This window comes from Medicago sativa, chromosome 2, assembly GCF_051527215.1.
Source record: "Medicago sativa cultivar Bolivia chromosome 2, Bolivia_mono, whole genome shotgun sequence".
NCBI lineage: Eukaryota > Viridiplantae > Streptophyta > Magnoliopsida > Fabales > Fabaceae > Medicago > Medicago sativa.
In genome coordinates this window covers 20198625-20214219 of record NC_140750.1, presented here as the reverse complement: position 1 = coordinate 20214219, position 15595 = coordinate 20198625, and the positions used below count along the sequence as shown (strand labels likewise).

At 30.5% G+C, this 15595-nt stretch overlaps 2 protein-coding genes and 1 long non-coding RNA gene across 3 annotated transcripts; 1 reads left to right on the top strand and 2 right to left on the bottom strand.

Annotated features, from left to right (window-relative positions):
• Positions 1–397: 397 nt before the first annotated feature.
• Positions 398–1538, bottom strand: LOC146945356 (major strawberry allergen Fra a 1.08-like). The gene is made up of 2 exons (XM_085747896.1): positions 1180–1538; positions 398–961 (listed from the first exon to the last, which is right to left on the bottom strand). Exons 1-2 carry the CDS (start codon positions 1358–1360, stop codon positions 663–665), a joined length of 480 nt encoding a protein of 159 aa, XP_085604022.1. The 5' UTR covers positions 1361–1538; the 3' UTR covers positions 398–662.
• Positions 1539–5709: 4171 nt separating this feature from the next.
• Positions 5710–8295, top strand: LOC146945355 (uncharacterized). The gene is made up of 3 exons (XR_015028024.1): positions 5710–5876; positions 7099–7185; positions 8073–8295. It is a non-coding gene; the product is annotated as an uncharacterized LOC146945355 (long non-coding RNA).
• Positions 8296–12704: 4409 nt separating this feature from the next.
• LOC146945354 (pathogenesis-related protein STH-2-like) lies at positions 12705–14664 on the bottom strand. The gene is made up of 2 exons (XM_085747893.1): positions 14379–14664; positions 12705–13179 (listed from the first exon to the last, which is right to left on the bottom strand). The coding sequence occupies exons 1-2, from the start codon at positions 14560–14562 to the stop codon at positions 12881–12883; spliced, it is 483 nt and encodes a 160-aa protein (XP_085604019.1). The 5' UTR covers positions 14563–14664; the 3' UTR covers positions 12705–12880.
• Positions 14665–15595: the final 931 nt, after the last annotated feature.

Sequence of the window (15595 nt, the reverse complement as noted above, 5' to 3'; positions counted from 1 at the left end):
AAAAATTAGTTGGTATTTTGGAGTATTGTTAGTTATGATCAGATTTGTACGAAAAATTAATTCAAAATTAATTTACTTTAGGATTGGTTTTGCCATCCAAAAAGGCCTAGCGGCGTAGTTTGTTGCTCGTTTGTCTTCTATTCAAGTGTAAATAATAATTATATAATTGGAAAAAAAATAATTAAATATAAAAAATATCGTGTGATTAAATTATTGGGTGATGGATTTGTATAATGTGCCCAACAAATCTCATTATATTGTTTTTTCTATTTAAAAAATATTGTATGAATAAGTGTCTCAATTTTACTAATGTAATTGAGTAGCTCATCATTAAATGAACACATTGAAAATCTTACCCTATTTTTTCCCTCGAACTTATATTTAGAGCAAACACATCTAACAAAAATCACTTTACATTAAACTTAATCGTAATCAGATTAATGTTACAAAATCAATATTACTCGAAATCGCATTTATCAAATGTTTTTTCGAACAAACACATAGTAATTAATTTTATTGTACCATACCTATCAAACCCCAATAAAACACAAACTATTTAGTCTTATTATTAGCCATATCATATTTGGCTTCAAAGCAAAGTGAAAGTAGATCATCATAATATAATGTAATTAGGCATATATGTAGTTGTCTCATAAGTCACTTCAAAGATAGGCTTCTGGGTTTGCCACAAGATAGGTATCAACTACCTTGAGAATAACCGATGCTTCCTCCTTGGCATCCTTCAAATCATCCTCTTTGATCTCAACCCTATTTTTTGGATGATACTTGCTTACATTCTTGATCTTGCAACCACCCTCCGTACTAGGCTCAATCTTGACCTCATGTGAAACCAATTCGAGCTTTTCCGGTTTACCATCCCCCTCGATCACTGTGTACTTGTATATCAAATTATCTTTGTCTATTCCATCAATTCTATGCTTCACATGTTTGATGTTAGCACCTGCATTGAAGGCATAATAACAATTAGCCTAGTGGCATGGATTAAGACGCAAAAGGAGTTTAAAAAGGAGGTTTAAGGTTCTATCTCTAATGCTAACAACTTTTCACTGTAACAACTAACATTTGCTTAATAAAGAGAAAAACAATTTGAATAAATAGCGTTGCTGCAAATTGTAGTAATATAAGTGAAATTAAATGAAAATGTTGCAACTAATTAACCTTCAACAATGGTTATCTCTTGAATGCTTCCGGGGCCTCCATTGCCTTCAACAAATTGAATATTCTTAATAGCTGGCAAAAGCTTGGGGATGAGGTTTGGTGCATCAAGGATCAAAGCCTTGAACATCCTCCCTGCCTCAACGGTGCTAGTGAACTCTGCGGAGAATGTGCCGGCATCCATGTTCGTTGTTTGTTAGATTTGCAAGATGAAATGGAGAAGGTTCGGAATATATACTTGAAAATGCAGTGTTTTGAGTATGAGATGACATAAATAGTGGTGGTTAGATTTAACTATTTATAGATGAAGAGCTAACATAGGTAATTGATGTTGCAATTGACAATATTTCTTCAACTAACTTATTGCCAAAACTATGAAAATGCATGCCTCGTTATTATACAATTGTATTGTCCTTGCATTGGATGCCTTATTATTTCCAATGAAAGTCTTTATCAAGAGGCATAACAAATTAACAAGGCAACCTGTTACTGGTCACATAAATAAACAATTAGTTAGAAATAAAAGCTTATGCCTTCATTTTTCCTTTTCGGAGCTTAAAAGTGAAAATATTGTGTCCTTTTTCCTCCCTAATTTTACCCTCATTTCCAAGTTGTAACGGATGATGCCTCAAAACACTAAAATAACAGGTTTGTCTGCCCTATGCAATGCAATATTGCATAGGTTAAGACAACATAAAATGGTACTCACTCCGTAATTATTTTTGAGGAAGCATTCATTCCGTATTTTCCTTTATTATATGTCAATTCGAAGAAAAAAAATATTTAATGTATTAAAGGAAATTATGTAATGAAAATTATGTCAATTTTTTTCTCAAATTTTTTATAATTATTTTTTTCAGTAATTACCTAGTATCTGTGGAAACTTTATCATGTAACCTTAGGGCACATGTTATCATCGCCCTTTATTATATGTTACTTTAGAATATTAATACATTTTTTTAAGGAAAAATATTAATACATTATTAGTGTTTCTTTTTCTATCAAATTTTTTATTATTTATTACTCTTTCTTTTTTCAATTTTTTAATCTTTTTTTTCTATGTAATTATGAGATGGATTTTAGAATGAGGGCTCAATTAATTAAGTCCCTCGCCAATGAAGCATATAAAAAATACGGTTAGATTAACTCAATAGTTCAAATTTATTAAAAAAAACAATGAGAACATGCCTCTATTGTTACACTCAATCCTGTCCCTATCTCTTTGTTTGGTACTGAATTAACAATTTATTGTGATTGTCTTAAGACTAGGTTGAGTTATAACCCTTTAATCAAGACTGAAACTCTTCTGTTTTTGCTCGGTTTGGTTTGATTGAATCTGCCAGTTAAGTGTTTGATGCAATTAATAAGTGATATGTCTTCTTCACTTAGTTGGAATAGTAAGATAAATTTTGTTGCAGAAGGACATCTATTTTACACACTACCAAACAAAGATCTCATGAGTTGATTCTAGCAGGTTGCATTTCTACTAAGTTGTATCTAGCAGTTATACATTTCTTCTATTTAATGCTTTCACTAGACTTGATTCCTAAAAGTAATAACTCTTCAGCTTATACCATAAGACCAACCACGTGGGTTTAATTTTTTATTTTTTTTAACTGCAAAATCTATTAAAACTTGATCCGGTACAAGGTGAATAAAGACTAGTATATGAGATTACAAAACAAATATAAGCAGAACATCCAAAAGAAACACCATAAAAGACGCAATACATCCATCATCTAACCAAGACCTACCTTCACACACATGCGAACAACAACCACTAAAACCCCACTTCACCACGTAAATCAAGAAACAAGAGGTGGCCTACAACAAAAACACCAAGAGCCAACCATGTGGGTTTAATTGTTTTTGAGTTTTTTTAAAAGGAAATTATCTAAAAAAAATTGGTCTAAGAAAATTATCTAAATTTTATAAATTAGAGGTTTTTTTTAAGGATTTATAAATTAGAGTTAGAAGACATAAAAATGGATGAAAAAAAGTTAATTTCTACGAGTTATTAATCATTTTTTTAATGACAAATATTAATTGTTAGATTATTTTTTCTCCTTCATCCAAGTTTGAACATAAGACTTGTTCAAAAAAAAGTTTAATTGTTAGATTATTTTTTCTCCTTCATCCAAGTTTGAACATAAGACTTGTTCAAAAAAAAGTTTAAATGTAAACCTCCAACTCTTTATGACTAACTCAAACGAGTGAGTTGAGCTGGCAACCCAGAAATAATAATCATTACTGTTTTGTTTTATTTATAAAATGAAAAAATAAAAATAAAAACAAAAAAAAAATCAGAGCCATTATACTAATTCTACTATGCCATATATTATTGGATATCAGTGTCTACTATGCCATATATTATTGGATATCAGTGAAAACGTTTTTAAATTATTCAGACATACATTACACTCGTTATATTAGTTACTAAAATTTCATATTTTTTGTTTATAGAAATCATATTCAAATATTCTTGTACCGTTTGTAAAATAAAAAACATATCTTTGTACCGTGTTTTCATTTCTTAATCTAATGCTCAACTTTGAGTAAAAGAGTTTTAATCCTCAACTTCTCAAGATGCATTTTTTTTCTTTTTAGAAAATTGGGAAATTATACGAATTAAATAAATAAAAATGTGCTTGTCAAAAAAAATAAATAAAAATGTGGAATTTGTTACAAAATTGTGAAAATGACATTTTTTTTTTTTTTGTGATTAGTATCTATCATTTAATTTTTTTAAATGAGAAAACATATGTTATATTGAACTACAATGACATGCTCTTTTTTGCACGTCATAGCTGTTGTTGTGAGGGAGAACTATTTATTATACATTTGGTTTAAGGAATGAAAAGTGTTTTGGTATCCAAAATGTCGAAATTGAAAATGTGAAGTTATTAAGTATTGTTAGACATAGCTCATTTGATAATTTGGATATTGTTAATATTGTTACATCTTACACATTCATTTCCGAGTTTAAACTTAAATTTTATAATTGTGTGTGAGTTTTAAGGGTTATACTACTAAATATTGTCGGAATTTTTTATTATTTAATTATTCATTTTAAAGTATCATTATTATATTTATTATTTAAGTATATTATTTAGAGTCATTTTATTTAATACTCTATTCATTATTATAATGATAATTCTATGTCAAATTTTTCCAACATATATAATGGTCAAAAGAACCGCTCTAGACCATATTGGAGACTCTCTTCAGTGTGAGATGAATATGAGGAAACAACCTCGATTAATATCATCCATCCATTTCATTTAATAAAAAATCAATGGCTACAATCTAAAACACCAAAATTAATGTCTTACATTTTTTCACCTCTTTTTTATTTCACTCATTCACGAGTTTAATCTTTCTAGTATGAATAAAGCTAGAAAAAACTTTATAAAATAAACTCATGATTTCTTATTTAGTATTATGCTTGACATTGATACAGCATGGTGCTCTTATGCGTAGCTGCTATCATGCTTCTGTTTAAGAGAATTCAGATATGGTTACAGTAGGTTCTTCATAACACTTGACGTTCTCTGTGTTTGATCTGAAAATGGTGCTATACTTATTTGATATTTGTCTTATTTAGGTGAATTTGGTTATTACCTGTGAGCTTCCTCTAAAGTACACTGATGGCTCTGAAGGTCAAGACGATGTCACTGATTTTTCTGTCTACATGCGAAGGGTTTGACGACTCTGGAGAGGTGGGCACGACAAAGGTAAGTTACTAAAAATGGCTACTTAGTTTTGTATAGTAAACTTTTTGAATCATAGTTGAAATTCAGCATTGTGCAGAAGATTATGCATCTCATATTGTAAAATTTCAGTCATGCTTTAGGTTAAAATGGTATTTGTGCCTATCAAAAGCTTAAAAGGGTCATCCATCAATGGCTGAAATTCGCCTCACATGTCTAATATTTGGGTTTTTAACTGGTGCTAAGATCATACATCGACTACTTGTTTGGATAAACAGCTATAAAAATCAATACCGTGTCAATAAACATGTGGTGTTGCTGAATGGAAACAACATTAGGTGGAGGTGATTTATATGTCACAATTTTGATGGTGGTATTAGGCGGTGGTGATTTATATGTCAACATTAGGTGTGATTTTGTTGAACATTGGTGAGGTTTTGGTCTTGTGGTGTTGTTTGCTCGTGGTGACCTCAAATATGAGTCCATATCCTTTTCCGCTTACTTGTGCCGTGTAAGACCCGTAATTTAGCTATAACTAAATTTAGGGCTTTATATTTGTTTTGATATTTTTTGTTAATAAATGACCTATATTTACCGTGAAATTCATCCATGACCGAGATTAGACGCGTTAAATTAGAAACTTGAGGACCATGCCAATGATGTGGCATAGAGGACAAAATATCTAAGATATTTTGATAGGATATTAGTTTAATATGTTTGTGAGTAGTAAAAATGAATGGCTAAGATTGAACCCACATGTCTTACTATTTGATCAAATGGCTAGGATTATTTTGTGTGGCCTATTTAAGACAAGTTCCATGACTAAATTTTATCTTCCTGCCTCTTGAAATAAAACGTGAACCCCTTCCTCTTGGAACTCCATTTCCGTCATTTCTCTTCTTCCTCTCGCGTGGTGATTAATCTTAGTTAAGGTGCAAGGTTATTTAGCTCAAGAGTTAGAAGATTAGCTTGCTTGGGAATAAACTTGAAGTAAGGATTTCCTTCTCTCTTTTTCTTTTCCATTTCAGCCGTGTATGTGGGTTTGTTGGGAGATGATATTTATTTTGATCTTTTGCTTCTTTTGATGAGTTAATCATGTTTCTATTACCATTAATTTTAGTTGTGTTGAAAGAAAGAAAAGCAAACAAACTTTCCTTTTCAAAACCGTGTGATACATATAAAGAGATAATGGTTTTGGATTATAATTTTCATGCTCATTTCTTTTATTAATGTGGTAGAGTGAGTCTATGTGGTAGTAGATCTAAAAGAAAATTTACGATCGGATCATTTTAAAATCTTAGCTTTTTGAAAAAGTATCGAAATGTGAATTTTATTTGATATCTATGCTTTAGACGAGGAAATGAGTTGATTCAACCGATTAGTTTTTGAAAAATATTGTCTGGACGAAAAGACTGAACTGTTCAGGGGTATTTTCGTCATTTTAATACTGTTGAAAAGTGAAAGAGGTTGACCAATGGATTCGCCTCGTCGAGATGGTCGAAATGGACCTATGGTTCGCGACGTTTCGACAACGGATGAATTTATTATGATTTTCTGAAAATAATATGTGTCTGAGCTTTCGATGTAAGTGACTGCGGACACTTTTAGAATTAAAATTTTAAATGTTTGAAATGTTGAGTTGTGAAAATATTTTGTCTGTGAATTTGTGTTAGATTGACTGAGCCAGAGGCTCTGGTATGCGATGTAAACACAAAGGAGACTCTGTCGAAAATTCGTCAGATTCATTTTATCATAGTTTTGAGTGGTTTCGAAAAGATGTTTCAAAACGGAAAACAGTTTATCAATTGCTTTGATCTTTTAAGATTTCTTGAGGACTTAAATTATTTATAAAATATTTATTTTGGGTGATTTTAAGGAAAAGTGATATATTATTCAGTCGGGGAAATATTTAAAAAAAATAATTTAGAAACAATACTTCGTGATCGTATTAAAAATGTTTTGAGAAGATAAACAGGGGAAAGAAAAGTCTTTGCAGGAAAAAAATTTCCTTAGATATTTTGTTAACTTTATGGTCATGATAAGACTTAAAGTATTTTCAAGGATTTTGAGACGAATGTCATGTTGGAAAATATTTTATTTATGTTTTAGAAAATATCGAAGTTGATTGTATTTTTGAGAGTTGCTAAGGTGTCACCTAGAATGGGTAGGAAGCTTTAGAGTCGATATTTACCTAAGCTATTGTATATGTTAGGATACTTAGCTCGAGGGTTTAGAGACGTTCCTGATGTAGATGCTTACGAGTTGTAGAGTTGTACGTTATAAGGAATGCGTTGCTCAGGTAAGGGCACTTTCTTCAACATCATAGTTACTTAAATGCCTGGATGGTGTATGTGCTATTGTGTGTATTGTGAATATGATATGTTAAGTGAATGTGTTTGCCCAGTGTGGGATTTGTTTGCAATCAACTTGATTATGATATGTTGATGTGCGTTGCTTTCATATGATTTATGAATAAATATATGAAATGCATGTTGATTTATGAAATGTTGTTTGATATGAATTAAAAGATAATATGTGAACTGCCAGTTGAGGCATGTTTTTATACTACATATGTTGAATGATGTATAAGAGTTGCATTTGCACATATTGAGTGGACAATATATGCTCATGCATTTCATGGTACGTGTTAGTCCGTTGGACGCACGGGTCTTATAGTACGCGGTAGTTCGTGGAGACGCACGAACGCGCGGAGTGTGGACTGCCGTGAAGGAACCCACCTTAAATCTATGAGATTGGGTCTTATAAGACGCGGTAGTTCGTGGAGACGCACGAACGCGCGGGGTGTGGACTGCCGTGAAGGAACCCACCTTAAATCTGGTCTTATAGTACGCGGTAGTCTGTGGAGACGCACGGACGCGCGGGGTGTGGACTTCCGTGAAGGAACCTACCTTAAATCTATGAGAATCATGATTTTCTTACCCTCTGCAGAGTGGATTATTCCGGAATCATTTGCATGTGATAGGCCAGTGGAGGTTGTATCACACATGTAGAGTCTGCATTTGCTAGGCTAATTGTGCATCATTATATTTTGTGTGAGGAATGTTTATACTGATGCCATTTACCATACTAGTATGTATGCCTGCAGTATTTTTGTAATTATGTTGTTATTAGATCGTGACCCTTCACATTAATCTGTGGATCGGGCTTTGCCCCATATCCAAATAGGGAGTGTGCTTTGCGGGAATAGCAAAGGCTTTGGAGGTGTAGCAGTTTGGCGGCTTGATGCCATTGGTGGGATCTTGTACCATGTCATCCCAGTTCAGAGTTAAGGATCAGCTTAGATGTTTTACTTGTGGTGTCTTATGTTTATGTATTTTTACTTCTTTTGTTTGGGCACCGCTGTAAATGATACTACCATGGGAAATGAATACTCGAACACTAATTTATACTTTCGCAGTGCATAATTTGATATTAAAAGCTCATTGCCTAATATTGTTTTATAAAATGTGACATTTGATTCAGATTGTATTGTTAGTAATGCTTTCAAAATGTTTTACTTACTCTGATTTTAAATTAAAGACGATCCTGAATCCTTTAGTGCATGGCATTGAGTTATTTTAAAAAGAAAAAAAAATGCACTCTTGTTTTGAAAATCGGGTTGTTACATGCCGGTTGGGTTTTCTTTTCGTTTTGACTCATTGCTTGATTCGAGTGGTTTGATTTTGGATTGTTTTCAAGCTGGTTTTGTTTGCGCTATCATTCCACTTATTGGTTGTCTTAGAGAATTGTCTTTTGGACTCTGGTGGGCAGATCACTTTTGCTTCGAGATCGGAAATTAGTGTCTAGTTTCAAGTGTTTCTCCTGGTTAATGTGACTTCTCTGGTGGTCGGGGAGTTGAGGGATGCCATAGTGATTTGTTTCTGGAGTCTGGTGGGCCGATCGCTTTTGATTCGAGATCGGGAGTCAGTTTCTTGACTCAAGTTTTTTGGCTTGTTATGGTGTCTTCTCCGACACACTGGGTCGATTGGGGGTGGAATACGAATAAGTGTTGGAATAAGTCTATTTTGGATGTTTAATAGGGCTCATTGGTGGTGATGAGATGAAGAGTTTTTAGGGGTTTTGGTGTGAGCGACGACGATGGGTGATTGGATTTTGTTTATGTGGTCATTTGCGATCAAATTGGAGGTTATAGCTCAGTTTGGTTTATGAAAGTATGTATGGGTTTAACTTTGTTTTGGCGTTTGGTCTTGTTTTTGGAAGTTTATTTTTATTGGTGTTGATGGTAGCACTCAATTGGGTTTTGTTTTTATGGGTGATTATGATGATCGAGGTGTATGATTTTTCTTTTGGATATTCCGCCTATATACGGCACCTTTTACTTTGTTGTTTCTATTTTGCCGGTCTCTCTTCGTCTTGTGCAAAGACTTGGTTATTAATAAATTTTGCCGTTCAAAAAAAAAACATCGTGCCTATAATGATTAAATTGGTTAATTCTACCATCAATAGAAAAATAAATACCAAATGAAGTTGATCGTATTAGTTTAATATATGATTTTGCATCTAAAATGTATGAGAAAAAATAGTTAGAATTAAAATAAGTTAATTTTATTGAAGTACTATTATGAAATTTAAATGGGTCTTATCTTAAAATTTGGTTTAGGCCTTAATACGTGTTGTGTCGACCCTGAAAAATGCTATTTAAATAAATCACACACAATTGATTTTCTCTTATGTTCATGAATTAAACATGACATGTCACATTCTTTGTGTATTAAATATAAATTTCATAGTCATGCATTTAAATCACAAACAACAATACAGACTAAATACATGATCCATTGATATATCTTTCAAAAAAAATAAAAATATTCTTCATGTATTCAATTAGTCTTTTTTAGTCATGTTTGTAATGTGAGGATAAATAATATATATGTTAGAAATACAAATAGATTCTAACTTTCAACCCTTATTTCATTTATGTTTGCCTATAACACTCGCTCTAGCGGTGAACATGGTGGTTGATCAATAACATCTTCCCTTTGGGTTTTTTAATTTCTTTCCTTTTCCCACCCCCACCCTCTCATACAATTTATTTATTTTTTAAATATATTTATGAGTGGGTAACAGATGATAGAGATTTTTTGGAAGTGCCAACAAAGTTGGATCGACTAAGTTTCATCGTGATGTTTAACCATACTCTTATTTCATAAAAAAATATTTTTAATAACTAAATTAATTTTTATAAATAATTGCATAAGATTTAGTAGTGTTCCATTATTTTATGAAAAATTATGAATTACATAATTTACAACTTTGAAATTACATGAGGAATATCAACAAAGTTAATTATTTATTTTTACTCTCATTTATTTATTCTTTTATTTTTTTTATTTTTCCACAAATGCATAAAATAAAAGACACTTTTGTGAACACACGAGTAAAAAAAATGGTTATCCTTTAACTTTTTGATATATAACATTAAGAGTCCATTTGTTACAGCTTTTTTCAGGAAAAAATCACTTTTTTTAAAAAAATAAAATCACTTTTAGGAGTTTTGCATCCATTTGTTACATCTATTAAAAAAAATAGAATCTAAAAAAAAATTAAAAACTTAAAAGAATCTTCTCAAAAAATATATTTTTTTAGAGGAGAGAGAAAATATGATTTAAAATATTGAACTAATTTTGTAACAAAAAATCCCTTTTATATAGGTGTATCCAAACAAATTAAATTATTTGTTTAAAAAAAGTGATTTTTATCGTGGTAAACAAACGCAAAATAGATTCTGATTTTTCATAAAATCTCTAAATTATTTTATGTGAAAATCACTTTTATTTTAATCCGTAACAAACGGGCCCTAAAAATAATTGGTGCATATCTAAATATTTATATTATATCTATGTATTATTATACCATAAACTTAGTCTGATATGTGCAATATTTTTTTTTTTTTTTTGTAAAGTTAGCCTAATTTTTTTCTAAGGCAACCTTTTAGTATACTTATATTTTTTTTAAAGGAAGTATACTTATACTTATAAGTTTGTTCAAATTGATTAAATCTATCTATGTATTTATCTACCTATCTATTAGTTTTTGTGTATATATTCTATAAAAATAACAAAGTTTCGGAGACACTTTTTTCTCCACTTTTTCATCTTAAATTTTCATCATTCAGCGTAATTATTTGAGTTTATATAATGGCTTGAGAACACGCTATTTCATCGGTTAGGTGTGACAAGGTTTGGTGGTACTTGGGATGAGGTTTATGCCAATAGATCTCTGGTTTATGCCCTGCGATCACGGTTGGACTAGGATGCCAGTGGTGCCATGGAAATTCTGATGTTGCAACAATCCAACTCACAGTTGGGAGTCAGATTTTGGTATTTCATCTTAACCAAGAAAAAACTTTTTTACCAGTCTTTTTACGTCTCTTTCTTTCGAGTTCTTTAACTCGTAATAGAGTTGTCCTAATTGTTCATATATTCAATAGTGTTCGCAATCATTTGAAACGGTTTTTGGATATTACATCCTCTATTTGCATTGACGTGGGTGATTTGGTTACCAATTTTAAATAAGACTTAAAAAGTTTTTTAGCAATGATCTCAAGAATGCAAAGTTTTTGAGTCGCTGTGGATGTTTGAAGAGTCCTTGAACAGAGATCAAGTGAATATTGCCTCTATCATCCCTTACACGCACTAAGTGCATTCGCGAAATTGGATTTGACAATTAGTTCCAACTATATCATCTTTTTTTCTCGGATTTGACAATTAGTTCCAACTATATCATCTTTTTTTCTTTTTTTTTTGTATTTTTTAATTTCTCGATTTTCTATTTGGCACGTACTATATCTTTATCCACTGTGGATGCATTGCATGCAATTAGTGTATTATGTACGTGTCAGTTACATTAAATTGTTGATTTATTCTTAATAAAGTATTATCATTATTTGTTATTCATAATGTGATATAATATAATGTATAGTATAGTGGTATTTAATCCCTTCCCGTTCCAAACCTATGTTTAATATGCATGAATTAATTTGACATGTGTCTTGCTCCTGTTATATGAATGAGACTATTCGAAACCTAAAAGCTCTCCTTGTTTTATCTTGATATTAAAATTTTATTTTCAAAATTTTATTTTGTTTTGTTTTATAAATCAGTATAACTCGAGTGGGAGAATGTTAGAAATTTTTATTTCTAAGTGTGGATTTTCTTCCCTAAAAAAAAGGTGTGGATTTTCTATTATGAAACATAGATCGAGTGATATCTTGAAGGATCCTGAAATATTAATTATCTTGTGATCAATGGATTAATGTTGGACCTCACGTGGTGAGTGATAGACAATTTTATTTTCAATAGTATCGTTTGATAACTTATAACTATTCACAAAAGAATTGATTGAACCATTGTTACTCACTACGCGAAATAGTAGGTCCTGTCTCTTTATGCATAAATCTATGTCTTTTGACATATGAATAATGGTTTTATGACAATAACTTAAGTAACTAATCATCATGGCTTAAGAAAGAAGAGACGAAAGATTTTATCATTTATATAATCACTAAAAGGAGACGTTAATCAAGAGCATCAAAGCAACGTTTAAGAGGATGATTGCAAGAGATAAGTATTCTCACCATTTTTCATTGTTATTATATATGATGTCCTAAATTCATGCAACTATGCAAGACTAATTCACCAAAACATTACATACTATGATTATGATTATATTATTGTTATGCACGTGTAATATATTCTAATATGTGACATTAGAGTCTTTCATTTGTTTCTAGCAAAGTATTGTACAGATAAAAATATTTAAAAAAATAACTTAAACAAGTAGAAATATTTTACCAAATCACAAAGAATGCCCTTTTGACGGCTAAGGACTTATTTCCAACACTTACAAATTCAAAGTGTCCCAATGTTTGGGTGGAGTCTTCACACCAATATTTCAAAAATTGAATAAATTTGAATTTCATCTTTAAAAAAGATGACTGTATATATTTGCCAAAAAAAAATGAATAAGAATAACTAAACATAGACTTGTGGATTCTCCAGCAAGTATGCTTCCACAACTTTGCATATTCCAATTGAGTTTTCCCTTCCTTCCTTTATCTCTTCCTCTTTGACTTCAAAATCCCCAATAGCACTGTATTTGCTTGTCATTTTACAAAGACAACCACCATCATTAATGGCCTCAAACTTAACCTCATAAGAAATTGATTCAAGCTTGTCACCTAATGGATCTCCTTCAATCATAGTGTAGTTGCACACCAAGTTATCATTATCAATCATATCAATCCTGTTTTTCAGATATTTGAAAGGACTAGCTGCAATGATAAACGGAACATATATGTAAGAATAGATATTCAGGCAACATAGGGCAAAGGCTACGGTGGGAGACCTTGATAGGTCTCCTACCGGTGAGAGACCTCCTTTTTTTTTTTTTTTCTTGCAAAATATGAAAAAAATGGAAAATTATATAATTTTTTGAAAAATGAAAAAAAATGGAATATATAATTTTGAAAATCATTAAAAAATCTGATTTTTTTTGAAAATATATTATTTCATTTTTTTCGAAAAATCTGGATATATTATTTCATTTTTTAACGAAAATTTCAATTTTAAAAAATTATTTCATTTTTTTCGAAAAATCTGGATATATTATTTCATTTTTTTACAAAAATTTCAATTTTAAAAAATTATTTCATTTTTTTCGAAAAATCTGGATATATTATTTCATTTTTTTACGAAAATTTCAATTTTAAAAAATTATTTCATTTTTTTTCAAAAAATCTGGATATATTATTTCATTTTTTTACGAAAATTTCAATTTAAAAAAATTATTTCATTTTTTTTGAAAAATCTGGATATATTATTTCATTTTTTTTACGAAAATTTCAATTTTAAAAAATTATTTCATTTTTTTCGAAAAATTTTGGTAAATTATTTTAATATTTTAAATTTATTATCGTTTTTACCAAAATACCCCTAATTTAAGAATGAAATAACAAAAACATCATTTTTGTCCTTTTTTACTCAACCATTGGATTTAATCCAATGGCTCCATTCATTTTGCAAAAAAAAAAACAAAAAAAATGAGGTCTCTCACCGGTAGGAGACCTATCAAGGTCTCCCACCGTAGACGGCGCCGCAACATAGTAGCAAGTCTTGTATAGACATAACCCTAAATGAAATTTATTTGCGCACACACACATGACTGATAAAATTTAAAAGAGAAATGATATTAGGTGATGTGATTAAATTATTTCTCTTTTAAATTTTATCTTTTATGTGTGCCTAAATACTTTTTATTTGAGGTTGCGTCCAAGTAAGCATTTCTCGCAACATGGAGAAAAAAATTCCCTTTTCAATAAAAATATAAGTCTACTTTTTCTCTCTAAAATGAAACATATAAGTAAGAAGTTATTCAACAAACATAAAGAAAAAAATAAATCTCTCTTTAAATTTAAAAATAAAAAACATTTTAATGCTTCCAACTTTAAAATGGTTTCTATTTTTTGCTAACCTTCAGCAAAATTAACTTGTTCAATCGTTCCAGCTTCTCCATTTCCTTGGATTAAGTTGACATCTTTTATGAACTGAGGTAAGAGTTTTGGAAGCAAATTACTAGAGTCAGTGATTAAAGCCTTGAACATGCGTGATGGAGCTATAGGGGAAGAATAATCATTTGTAAAGGTTGAGACTACCATGGTGTATATATGTAGATATTACAGAAATTACAGAAAATTAATTAATAAAGTTTGTGAATGTTTTGATATTGAATGTTGTGGCAAAGCACCTTGGTCTTTTATAGCTATATCCTTATAATCCTATAGCTATATGATGTAGGTTTCGTAGGAATCATCCCATTTGCAGGGAGACTGAAAATATTTTAGTTTTTGCGGATATGAAAAATGTATATTTCTTTGGTAGTTAACTATTTTATTATTTGAAGATGTTCAATATTAGTGGCTGATGGATGAGTTTTTAATTTCATATTTCCAAATAATTGTATTAATCAAACTTATACTATTGGTAGTAGAATCAAGCCATATTAGTATTACTAACATTTTAATTTGCGACATTAGTGCTTTACCTACCATATGTATAGTATGAAGTTTTAAACACAACATGACATGGTATCATTCACACTTACGAACCCTTTATTTAAGGGTAAATATTCAAATTATAACCCTTAAAATTGTTGGGTTACATCAACTTAGTCCCTCACAATATCAATAATTCATAATGGTCATTGGAAATGCAAAGTATTATCAAATTTGTCCCTATATATATTTGGATCTATTATCAAATGCATCATTGGTATTATTCATTTAGTGACAAAATCCGTTTCTAAAGTACCAACGTAATGTCATTCTAATCCTCACATATACACTAACCAAGGAAAGGAACACATTTGATCAAAATTCTAGAGATTATATTAAAATATTTATAATGTTAGGGGAATATATATATATCAGTTAAACTGATCTAAAAAATGCTTGAAGACATTTCATTGTCGTTCGACATCAAACGGTAATCAATTGTCATTCAGGTGTTTCTTTAGGGCGCCTAGAGATCAATCCTCTCTACGTTATCCCCTTTGGTTGAAATAGATCATCTCTCTTAATTTAAATGAAAAAGGAGAAAGAAAAAGAGAAAATTTAACCACATACTTCATCCGTCCCTAATTATAAGCATTCTTTAAAAAAAATTATCCTTAAATATAAACCCTCATACAAA

Coding starts and splice junctions, on each gene's coding strand:
- LOC146945356 (XM_085747896.1), bottom strand. CDS start 1,360: ATGGATGCCGGCACATTCTCCGCAGAGTTCACTAGCACCGTTGAGGCA. Junction 962..1,179: donor AGAGATAACCATTGTTGAAG/GTTAATTAGTTG, acceptor CCTTCAATGCAG/GTGCTAACATCAAACATGTG.
- LOC146945354 (XM_085747893.1), bottom strand. CDS start 14,562: ATGGTAGTCTCAACCTTTACAAATGATTATTCTTCCCCTATAGCTCCA. Junction 13,180..14,378: donor ACAAGTTAATTTTGCTGAAG/GTTAGCAAAAAA, acceptor TTATCATTGCAG/CTAGTCCTTTCAAATATCTG.